Raw genomic sequence first — 11,051 nt, forward strand, 5'->3', positions numbered from 1 at the left:
GCTTCAAGCGATATTGTTCAGTATCTTCTTAATTAACCCAATGGGGAGCTACCATTTATATCAAGCATGTCTTGGTGTGGTGATCTCACCTCTCACTTGAACTTTGGGTTTTCATGGCCAATACTATGATATTGTACATCTAATGAAAACATATTCATCATTCCTTCACACTAAATTGTATTGGCTTTTGACATCCCAAACTTTGAATTTATTGGGGTTACGACTTTCGATTGTATATTTACATCTCACATAATTCAAGGATTTGGTGGTTTATTTTGGCAAACTAGTTTTTGTAATGGCCCAGGTTCCAAACTAGCGTAGACCTAACCCTACTAGGGTTGGCGACATACTATGGAAGTAACCTTTTTTTTTGTCAATTCAACAAATGGTTAACTCATGGTTAGTTTCCATGGAGCTCTTGCCCTTATATGTTGGTGGTGTTCTATTTCCCTAAGCAATATGAGATTATTGTCCTACACATGTCTTATTTAAAAGTGTCGGGTTATCACACCCACCCACCTTCAAAGGAACCGACGCCCGGTGCACCACCAACATACCCACCCTGGGAAAATGACCATCTTCTTTCCCTCTTGGTACACAATCATGCATCCATGTGCCATATGCCGGTGCCCTAGATGTGCACGTGCCTGTGTAACCGTGAGTGTCCACTGTGATACAACTTCTGTAAATTCCTGGAAACATACGAATGAAAGATTTGGTGCCTCCTAAGGTTGTTCGGCAATGATGTGGCTTACTCGGCCATGTTCTCTTTTTCCTGGTGCAGGACATGCATTCACTGTTGTCTGTCCCTTTCCCACCTATGGCGTCTTGGTTGCAGACCCTAGATTTAACTTTGCCGGTGTGGGCTCGGTGTTTCACTTGTTGAGGGCAAGCATTAGTTAGTGTCCCTCTACCCCGCAGCTGTAGCATGCCTTCAGTTCTTGGAGTCCTATATTAATTGTGCGGAGGGTTGTTATTGTGCCTCGGCAATCTAGTATTCTACACTTGGTAGTCTGGACACTGGTTGGTATTCTATGAGGAGCTACCCACCCATGGTGACCCTGCCACGGTGCTCTGCGCTTGCGGTACTCAAGCCATCTCCTAGAATCTCTCTTGGAATGGCCTTGTTGACGAGGTGCTGGAAGGTGGCGAAATAGTCGGACGCCTGTGTGTCCGTAAGTCCGGGATTCAGTCCCTTCAAGAATCTTGCGTTATTGTCTGCCTCAGTTGGTATGTCAGCTCTCCCATGGCCGCCACTTTAGTAGTGGCTCAAGTACTCTGGAGTAACATCTTTCTCTGGGTCAGAGCCTGGAACTCATCCCTCTCTGATTCCTTGTCTAGATTGGCTGAGTTCAGGAGGACCTAGCCTTAAACCTTTGAAGGATTGAAAGCCCCTCTGGATGCTGACAATTGGCCAAAGGACATACAAAGGAAGCTTAATGTAGCCAACTGCAATGGGCCAGGCTGTGTTCAAACTCAAATTAGCGGCACACCAGCTCAAAGGTGTGGCCTAAGACTAGTGGGGAACTTGCTGAATTTCACATACTGACGCAAAAGGCATCCTGTGGAATGAGTTCGCCAGTGCCTTGCATACCACACAGTTCCCTGCGTGCATGCTGGATCTAAAGAGGGATGAGTTTCAGGCTGTAACCCGGGGGAAAGATGTCTGTATCGGAGTATGTGAGCTGCTTTACTCAACTGGTGCGCTATGAGGGAGCTCTCATCGCAACTGTCAGGGATAAGACAACAAGGTTCTTGAAGGGGTGGATCCCAGACTAAAGGAACGATTTGTCTCCTGTGATTTCCCTACCTTCCAGCACCTCGTTAACAAGGTCATCCTCAAGATTAAGCTGGAGGAGCACCACAGAAGGGTCACCATGGGGTGGGTAGCTCCCAACAGAAGACCAAATAACATCCAAGCTTCTAATTCGGAACATTAGACAACTGAGGCCCAACAACAATGCGCAGCCTCCTAGAGCTAAAGCGGGAGGTCATCACTCCAACACTACAGGGAAGGTGTGCTAGAGAGGCACTTTGCTAGTGCCGACCACAACAAGAGAAACGCAGGGCTCACGCCAGTGAAGTTCAATTTGGGCCTGCAAGCAGAAGGCCGCAGGCGGGACTAGGACGCGGCATACTCTCCAGACACCAAGAAATGCAGATTGCACACCAGGACAGACAAGGCGTGGCCGAGTCAACCAAGCTATTGCTGAAGAACCTCAGGAGGCACAAGATGTTGCCCTTCGTATGTTTGTGGGACTCCACGTCTCCAGAGTCATTGAGCCTCAGGAAGCATTTTTGTCATTAAAAACCAAATCATTGCTACATAGCCAAAGCGACCAAAGTAAGGCATACATGACCAAATCATTTACTGATAGATGTTAAAATGCATATTTGATGCCTTGGCAATAGAATTATTATATTATCTATTCAGATCCTAATTCCTCAATCATAGAGAAGCTCAGCCCCTTTATTTCCATTTCTGGGGACAGGCTGAGCTATTTCAGTTGTGCAGCGTGCATTTGTGTTGCAAGAAGTGCCGTGTACATTTGTTGGACATGGTCTCGTCTCATTATTTAACTTGGTTAATAGGTGGATGTACCTGCAACCTAGAGCAGATTAGTGTAGAAGAAACAATTTATATTTGAACTTGCGTAGGCTCGTGTAAGCTTAAACATTTTTGTGTTTTGCAGATATATGGCGTTGTGAGGAGAGAGATCTGGTATCGGCCAGATATGTACTTGTACCGAGACATGCTACATATGCTAGCTAGAAACAAGAAGGTTGACGAGACAAGGCAGGTCTGGGCAGATCTGAAGTCTGAAGGAGTGCTGTTTGATCAGCACACTTACGGTGATATCGTGCGAGTCTTCTGCGATGCCGGCTTGATTGACCTGGCAATGGAATTCTACGAAGACATGAGGAGCTCCCCGGAGCCACCTCTGTCCTTGCCATTCCGGGTTATACTGAAAGGCCTGATCCCATACCCGGAGCTGAGGGAGAAGATAAAACAAGATTTTCTGGAACTTTTCCCTGATATGATTGTGTATGATCCCCCGGATAGCTTGTCCGATATAGATGATGAATTCAGATTTTGATTCAGTATAAATATTTGCATACTTTTATGCTTGAAGCTACTATCAAAGATCTACTGGAATGCTCACCTGCTCAGCTAGTGTTTGCCCTCTGCCTGCGTTGTAGCCGGGCCTTCATCTCTCTTGCCTTTTGATGGATCATATCATTCGTAAGTCCTGTCGGTTCCCTATTTGATCCAAGAGCTGTGAAGCTACGGAGCGCAATAAGAACCTAAGAAGCCATGGGTTAGTCATGATATCATTGGTTAGAACGAAGCTGTGATATTCTTTGGAGATGTAAACTTGTGATAGTGGCTAACGGCCATGGCCATTTCAACGTCCTAGTAGTAGTACTAGAATTAGAAGGAATCTCATCCAGCTCCGGCGTTCCCATCGAAACCGGGGGATGTGACTTGCTTGTCCTATCATTCTTCCTTTTCCGTTTCTGCCCAGAGCCAGTCCCAGAGGAGCTCTTTGCAGTGCAGTGAGGCGCCGCTTTCAGTTACCCTTTCTACTCATCTTTTGAACCCGTTGGATGCTGCGTGCATAGGTATCAGCACCTGGCCGTTGGGAAGCACCGGCAGGGTCAAAGGCGCACAGTAAAGTGAAGGATGGCCACGGGACAGCGGGCACCAACCCCACGGCCATGGCCTCCTCCTGAGCCGTGCTCGTGCTGCGCACATTCCTCCAGTAGTGTACCACATGATGGTCCATCATGTGGCTTGGTGCACCACCAGCCACCAGGAGTAGCACCAGCCACCAGGGAGCAGTTGACAAAGCCTGGGCGCAAAGATCCAGCAAAATCTCTCCGGGCACGAAATGAATAGAATGATGGTGTCTCCCGGTCTCGCCAAACCCGCCGTGCCGCGCGGCCGCTGACGCGGCGGGCCATGGCGGCCGTGGGGATCCACGTCCAGCGGCACGTCGCTGGCCGACACCCCGAGTGCCCCTTCCCCATGCACCCGTTTGCTGTCTGCCCCTCCCTCCCAAATCCCTCTTTACTGCCAATAAATTCACCCGCTGCTCTCGATGTATTAAAACCCCCGACGCACGTGATCGCTGCTGCTGACATAGCCGTTGGCGTCGCAGGCAGGGTACGGCCCTGCGGCTGCACTGAATGGCATAGAGATTGGATTCTTTCCGGGCCCGCACGCACCGTAGCGCCGGTCTGCCCTTGAGCCTTCAACGTAGGAGCACAACCACTACGTAGCCGTAGGAGTACAAGCTAATTTAAATTAGTCTTGGTCGCTGCCGTGGCAGCGGCACGAGCACGACGAGCTAGCCGTTGCTTAGCGCATCGCATCTGGATGCTTGAATCCCTTCGGCTAATTATATTCCCTCCTTTCTTTCCTCTCACCTGCCGGCTTTGCATATATAGAGTCCAGCACTATTGCTTTTCCCACCGCACCAACAACTCGTCAAAAACAGCGCCTAGCTACCGAGCTAGGTACGAGGATACACATATTGCAGCTGCATTGCATTGCATTGCGTTTGTTTTGGATTAGATCCTAGAGCTAGTAGTGGCAGAGCTTGCTTAGCTAGCTGTTAGTCCCAATGGGTGTGTGGAGGAGCAACCGGTGCAGTGTTGGGCCAAGAGGCGTCATGCTCGCGCTGCCACTGCTGGTCCTCCTGCTGCACGCGGCGTCACCGGCGCGCGGGCAGGCGTCGCCGGACTCGGACGGCGTGGTGATCGCGCAGGCGGACCTGCAGGGGCTGCAGGCGATCCGGCAGGCGCTGGTCGACCCGCGGGGGTTCCTGCGCGGCTGGAACGGCACGGGCCTCGGCGCCTGCTCCGGGGAGTGGGCAGGCGTCAAGTGCGCGCGCGGCAAGGTCGTCGCGCTGCAGCTGCCGTTCAAGGCCCTCGCCGGCGCGCTCTCCGACAAGGTCGGCCAGCTCACCGCGCTGCGCAAGCTCAGCCTCCACGACAACGCGCTCGGCGGCCAGGTGCCGGCCGCCATCGGCTTCCTCCGCGACCTCCGCGGCCTCTACCTCTTCAACAACCGCTTCGCGGGCGCCGTGCCGCCGGCGCTCGGCGGGTGCGCCTTCCTCCAGACGCTCGACCTCAGCGGCAACTCGCTCTCCGGGACCATCCCTTCCTCTCTCGCCAATGCAACCAGGCTCTACAGGCTCGACCTCGCGCACAACAACCTCTCCGGTGCTGTGCCGGCCAGTCTCACCTCTCTCCGTTTCCTCGAGTCCCTTAGCCTCAACAATAACAATCTCACTGGCGAGATGCCATCCACCATTGGCAATCTCAGGATGCTCCGTGGTCTGTTTCTAAGCAGCAATCTGATCAGTGGCAGCATCCCTGATGGAATTGGGAACCTCTCAAGGCTCCAATTTCTGGACCTTTCTGACAATCTTTTAGGTGGTAGCCTCCCTGTCTCACTCTTCAACGTTACCTCGTTAGTAGAGATCAAGCTCGATGGCAATGGCATTGGAGGTCACATTCCTGAAGCCATTGACGGGCTCAAGAACCTAACCAAGCTGTCCATGAGGAGAAATGCCCTCGTCGGGGAAATTCCGGCGGCCACCGGGAACCTCTCAAGGCTGTCGTTGCTCGACGTCTCCGAGAACAACCTCACGGGAGGGATTCCAGGGTCCTTGAGCAGCCTTGCCAATCTCAACTCTTTCAATGTGTCTTACAACAACCTCTCAGGCCCTGTGCCTGTGGTTCTTTCCAACAGGTTCAATTCCAGCTCCTTCGTAGGAAACCTTCAGCTGTGTGGGTTCAATGGCTCCGATATCTGCACCTCCGCTTCTTCTCCGGCGACCATGGCGTCTCCGCCGCTCCCTTTGTCACAGCGGCCGACCCGGAGGCTCAACAGAAAGGAGCTCATCATTGCAGTCGGAGGCATCTGCTTGCTCTTCGGTCTCCTCTTCTGCTGCGTCTTCATCTTCTGGAGGAAAGATAAGAAGGACAGCGCACCTTCCCAGAAGGGCACCAAGGGCACGGCAACCAAGGATGCCGGGAAGCCTGGCACGGTCGCCGGCAAGGGAAGTGACGCCGACGGGGACGGCGGTGGCAAGCTAGTCCACTTTGACGGCCCCCTCTCGTTCACGGCGGATGACCTACTTTGCGCGACCGCGGAGATCCTGGGGAAGAGCACGTACGGGACAGTGTACAAGGCGACCATGGAGGACGGCAGCTACGTGGCGGTGAAGCGGCTCCGGGAGAAGATCGCCAAGAGCAGCAAGGAGTTCGAGGGGGAGGTGAACGCGCTCGGCAAGCTCCGGCACCCCAACCTCCTCTCCCTCAGGGCCTACTACCATGGCCCTAAGGGCGAGAAGCTCCTGGTGTTCGACTTCATGACCAAAGGCAACCTCGCCTCTTTCCTCCATGGTAACCACATTTCTTCGGTGCTCTCTTACTACACCATTAGCTTTGCCTTGTTTCATTCTGTGTTCTGACCACAACTCTGCCATGCCCACTGTTCTTGCACTGCAGCTCGCGCGCCGGACAGCGCACCAGTGAGCTGGTCGACGAGGATGAACATCGCCGTGGGCGTGGCCCGGGGGCTGCACCACCTGCACACCGATGCAAGCATGGTGCACGGCAACCTGACGAGCAGCAACATCCTCCTGGACGAGGACAACAACGCCAAGATCGCCGACTGCGGCCTGCCGCGCCTCATGAGCGCCGCGGCCAACAACAACGTGGTCGCCGCGGCCGGCGCGCTCGGCTACCGCGCGCCCGAGCTCTCCAAGCTGAAGAAGGCCAACACCAAGACCGACATCTACAGCCTGGGCATGATCATGCTCGAGCTCCTCACCGGCAAGTCGCCAGGGGACACGACCAACGGGCTCGACTTGCCGCAGTGGGTGGCCTCCGTCGTCGAGGAGGAGTGGACCAACGAGGTGTTCGACCTTGAGCTAATGAAGGACGCGGCCACGGGCTCGGAGACCGGCGAGGAGCTCGTGAAGACGCTGAAGCTCGCGTTGCATTGCGTCGATCCTTCGTCCGTGGCACGGCCCGAGGCGCAGCAGGTACTGCGGCAGCTCGAGCAGATCAAGCCCTCGATCGCGGTCTCCGCCACCTCGTCCTTCACTGGCGAGCCGAGCCATACTACTGCGACCGCCACTACCATCACCGATGACACAAGATCCACCACCACAGAGTAGTCAGCCCCTTGCAGACTGAAAGAAAATTCCAGCTCTTAGTTACTTCAGACTATTAATAAGTAGACTTCAGAGTCTATTTTTCAGTCTGTATATAGAGTTCTTAGAGGGCAGGAGAATTTTGGTACCCGTGTCATTCTTTGATTCCTAAATTCATTTGTATCTGGCAGAAGCACTCCTTGTTATCAGAAGATGATTTGGGAGTGCTGGCCTTTCTTTACATGTTTCAACGAACCTTTACTGCATCAGTACTTGTCTGAACTCTGAAAGGGATGCCATTCGACTCCTTGAAAGCAATACATCGTTTGATTTACTTACTGTGGATTCTTTTAACAGTTGCGCTCTAGTCATGAAGAGCAAGGTAACATGGCATGCCTTGGTACTCCTACCTTTTTCCGTTACAGGATCAGAAAATAAGCCCTGGTGATAGACACACTTTGTTGTTAGCTTACATATGCAAATCTGAACGCACGACAGGTAAAAGATTCTGCATCACTTTCTACCCAAGTTACACAACGTTTATCATCTGCCTGATGCGCAATCGTAAATGAGGACGCTAGAGGTACTACCTCCGTAACAAAATGTAAGATGTTTTTTGGTTTTGCATAGGGCGTAGAAAACGTCTTACATTTTGCAATGGAGGGAGTGAAATCTAAGGCGGCAAAACGTGTTTGGTAAGTGGCAGATTGTATTCTTTCACGGGATTGCGGCAGATAGTTTCCTACTTTCTGCTACTTACTCTGAACTGTAGGTTTCTTGCTGGTATGGGCAGTGATGTACCAACCTTTGTCTCCAATCTCTTGGACAGTTGGACTCTTCTCCCATCCAACCTGTAGTTCCGTGCTGCTCCCATCTGCTGGGTTTGGCAAGGAAGGAAGTAGCAAGACGGCGTTAACCAATTTTGGTTGGTCGGTAACGTGAATCAAACCCCCAAGCGTGCAGTCCCTGTCACCTTTTAACTCCTTGGATTAGGTCTGAATCGTACCTGCACTGCATATCTGCTGATTTGCTCTGTTCTTCTGCCTCAACTGCTAGTCAAGGCGAGCCACATCACTGTCACATGTTCAATGCTTGCAGATCGCTTGCCACCATAATCTTTTGTCCAAAGAGCAGAGCCTATCTGAAGTTGAAGTGTAGGGCTTGCCTACTGAAAGTCAGAAGTATTTTTTTAAAAAAAGGAAGTAAAAAAAATATCACACTCCTGGTCAATTTGCAGTTTGTTTACAGTAAAAACCAGACAGAGTGAATAAGCATTTGAGTCCTTCATAGTTTAGAGAAAATTAAGGATCTCACTGATAGGATCGCCTGGGACACTTTTAGCTGGACTTGCTCTAACGAACACAGGTACGTTTTTCTTCTCCAGGTGCGGCGATGAGACAGGCGATGGATTAGTTAACAGTTTCCGAAAAAGCACGCGATTAGTTAATGGTCACCAGCGAGAAAATAGTACGCAAGCTGCTGAATGACCCTAACTAATCACATCGCACCTGCGTCGCCTCCTGCCCACTTAATCGCTGAAACTTGAGGAATCGCTGGGTTGGAGTGGGGAAAAGAGGGCCACACCATTTGACCTCGCTTTGTCAAACAGCCTATGCAGGCTGCAGCGTGGCTCCGGCGTTGAGAGATTCTCCACCTCAAACTCAAAGTGATCCATCTACTTTGCAGGTCTGTACTACTAGTGTCAAGTTGTTGTGCCCTTTCCAGCTGAACTGGTGTCCAATCTTGAATCCAAGTCCAGTCCAATCGGCTTTGTGATGCACCTAACATGTTTTTGATTCTTTTACTGGAAATGTGTTTCCATACATGTTTCTGAATGCTATATGAGTCGGGTGAAATTGGCACTAGATAACTGCTAGTTGACTTAGAGCATCTCTAGCCGATCTCTTATAATTTATAATTTAGCCCCCAAATGGCTCTTATATCTTAACTCTTCATATTTGAGGAGTTAAATAAAAAAGACTCCTAGCCAAACTCCTAAAACTTAACTCCCTAAAACATATTTCTTTGTCAACTCTTCTATGTTTTTGTTTACGTGCTACTTTCAATTACATAGTATTTGCACACATATTAAATTCAAACTTAATAAAACAAAAATTCACACAATTCATGAATATTACAAATTTACAAATCAAATTATTCAAACTCAAACACACAAAAGGGTCCAATGAAGTAAAGAGCATGATAAAAGCACAACAATCAAGTTTCAACAAGATCACCTTGGAGCTGAGTATGAGTTTCTCGGTTCTGGATGCTTCAGTGCACTGCGAGGAATTTCAGTGCACTGCGAGGAATCTCTGTGCTCCGATCCAATAGGATCCTCATTGGTTATGTACCGAAAGTTCTCTGTCATGCCTCTCTCATCTTCAGTGATCATATTATACAAAATGATGCAACATGTCATTATTAGCCATAAGACTTGTAGGTTCAAATACTCGACATGGCCACAAATAATGGCTAAGCGCTTCTGAAGCACATCGAGAGCACTCTCAACATCCTTCCTTGCTGACTCTTGACGCATTACAAAGTGGGATCTCTTGTTGCCTTGAGGACACATGATTGTCTTCACAAATATGGCCCATGAAGGATAGATGACATCTGCGAGGTAGTAACCCATCATGTATTGCTGACCACTGACAATGTAGTTGCAAGGATTGCAACAAGCCTATTGAAGAGTGGTGATCTCAACAGCACATTCAGGTCACTACGGGAGCCAGGCAATCCAAAATATGAATGTCAAATTCACTGACCCTCTGTTGCAACAGCCTCGAAGGATTGTTGGATCTTTGGAGTGTCCTATGTACCGATCTTTTCATCGCTGGACAATTCTTCCATGTCCAGTGCATGCAATCGATTGTACAAGGATCCCATGCCATCCTCGGTTTACACTCAAAAACAATAGTCTCTCGGTGTCTTCATCATTGGTTTCCCTCAAGTACTCTGCCCCATAGATCTCAATAATGCACGGCTTGTGTGTATCTCCGAGCGGCCTACACGATCAAATCATCCCCAATGTGGACATAGTCAGCAATGGTGTTGGCCGAACAACCATAGGCAAGCACTCGAATAGCCACGCCACACTTCATCAATGGGCTCGCCCTTTATCTACCCCGACGCATCCTTTGTCAGTTTAAACTATTTATCATGCTTCTCCACTACTGTGTCAATGGTGAGGAAGAGACTTCGGTGCATCCGAGATCGCCAACAAAAATGCTTCTCCAGATAGGTTGCATTGGGGTTGAAGCAATCCTTCATAAGCTTCGCGTGGCCTTCTGTTCTATCTCGATTGATGTACAAGCGGTGAAATTGTCATCCTAGTGTTGACCGCCGAAAGTCCTCATCGACGATCACAACAATGGCCATTTTGAAATCATAGTCGTCTTCTTCCTCCTTGCCCGACAAAAAGTCATCAAAGAACATCTCCCTCAACCTTTTCATCTATAATATGCAATATTCTAGGTTGAATTTGTTTTTAGAAACAACAAAACGTAATAAAAATAGCTTAAAACACACACGTAAGTAATTCATCGAAGCTAGAGGTGGACGACGAGCGCGCGAGACGATCGATAATAAACGGTAGGGCAATAGACAACCGGTAGTAGACGATGAGCCTTAAAGTGAACTTGTCGATCGTTAACGAAGCTCATAGGTCTTGCCACGATAACGACACCGCCAAGCTCCTCAGTAGGTGCTCGTCATCTCGTTCGTGCGCCGGCTTCATTTTGGAACAAATGAAGTTCCTCCTATGGTTTTTTCGGCCATGGGATCAAGGTTGCAGCAGCGGAGATATGTGTCAATTTCGACGACGACGGTAGATGGCGACCGGCGAAGTGGGGCAAGAGGAGCGGCTCAGGCTGCTTG

General features: G+C 50.0%; 2 protein-coding genes across 2 annotated transcripts in view; both read left to right on the forward strand.

Moving 5' to 3' along the window:
- Window positions 1-3,171, forward strand: part of LOC119285438 (pentatricopeptide repeat-containing protein At1g62350-like) — a 9,786-nt gene extending 6,615 nt beyond the window's left edge. Inside the window, exon 3 of the mRNA XM_037564709.1 lies at window positions 2,694-3,171. Within this exon, the coding sequence (XP_037420606.1) occupies window positions 2,694-3,098 (405 nt within the window). The 3' untranslated portion in view covers window positions 3,099-3,171. The remainder of the gene's footprint in view (window positions 1-2,693) is intronic.
- A 1,013-nt stretch (window positions 3,172-4,184) lies between these two features.
- Window positions 4,185-7,441, forward strand: LOC119285437 (probable leucine-rich repeat receptor-like protein kinase IMK3). Its single transcript, XM_037564708.1, has 2 exons — window positions 4,185-6,417; window positions 6,523-7,441. The coding sequence occupies exons 1-2, from the start codon at window positions 4,629-4,631 to the stop codon at window positions 7,194-7,196; spliced, it is 2,463 nt and encodes an 820-aa protein (XP_037420605.1). The 5' UTR covers window positions 4,185-4,628; the 3' UTR covers window positions 7,197-7,441.
- The last annotated feature ends 3,610 nt before the right edge of the window (window positions 7,442-11,051 follow it).

The sequence above is a fragment of the Triticum dicoccoides genome, chromosome 4A (genome assembly GCF_002162155.2).
Source record: "Triticum dicoccoides isolate Atlit2015 ecotype Zavitan chromosome 4A, WEW_v2.0, whole genome shotgun sequence".
Taxonomy (NCBI): domain Eukaryota; kingdom Viridiplantae; phylum Streptophyta; class Magnoliopsida; order Poales; family Poaceae; genus Triticum; species Triticum dicoccoides.

Excerpts from the sequence above, each read along its gene's own strand:
- LOC119285437 (XM_037564708.1), top strand. The coding sequence starts at position 4,629 with ATGGGTGTGTGGAGGAGCAACCGGTGCAGTGTTGGGCCAAGAGGCGTC. Across the intron at positions 6,418-6,522 it reads CCTCGCCTCTTTCCTCCATG|CTCGCGCGCCGGACAGCGCA; the intron begins GTAACCACATTT and ends CTTGCACTGCAG.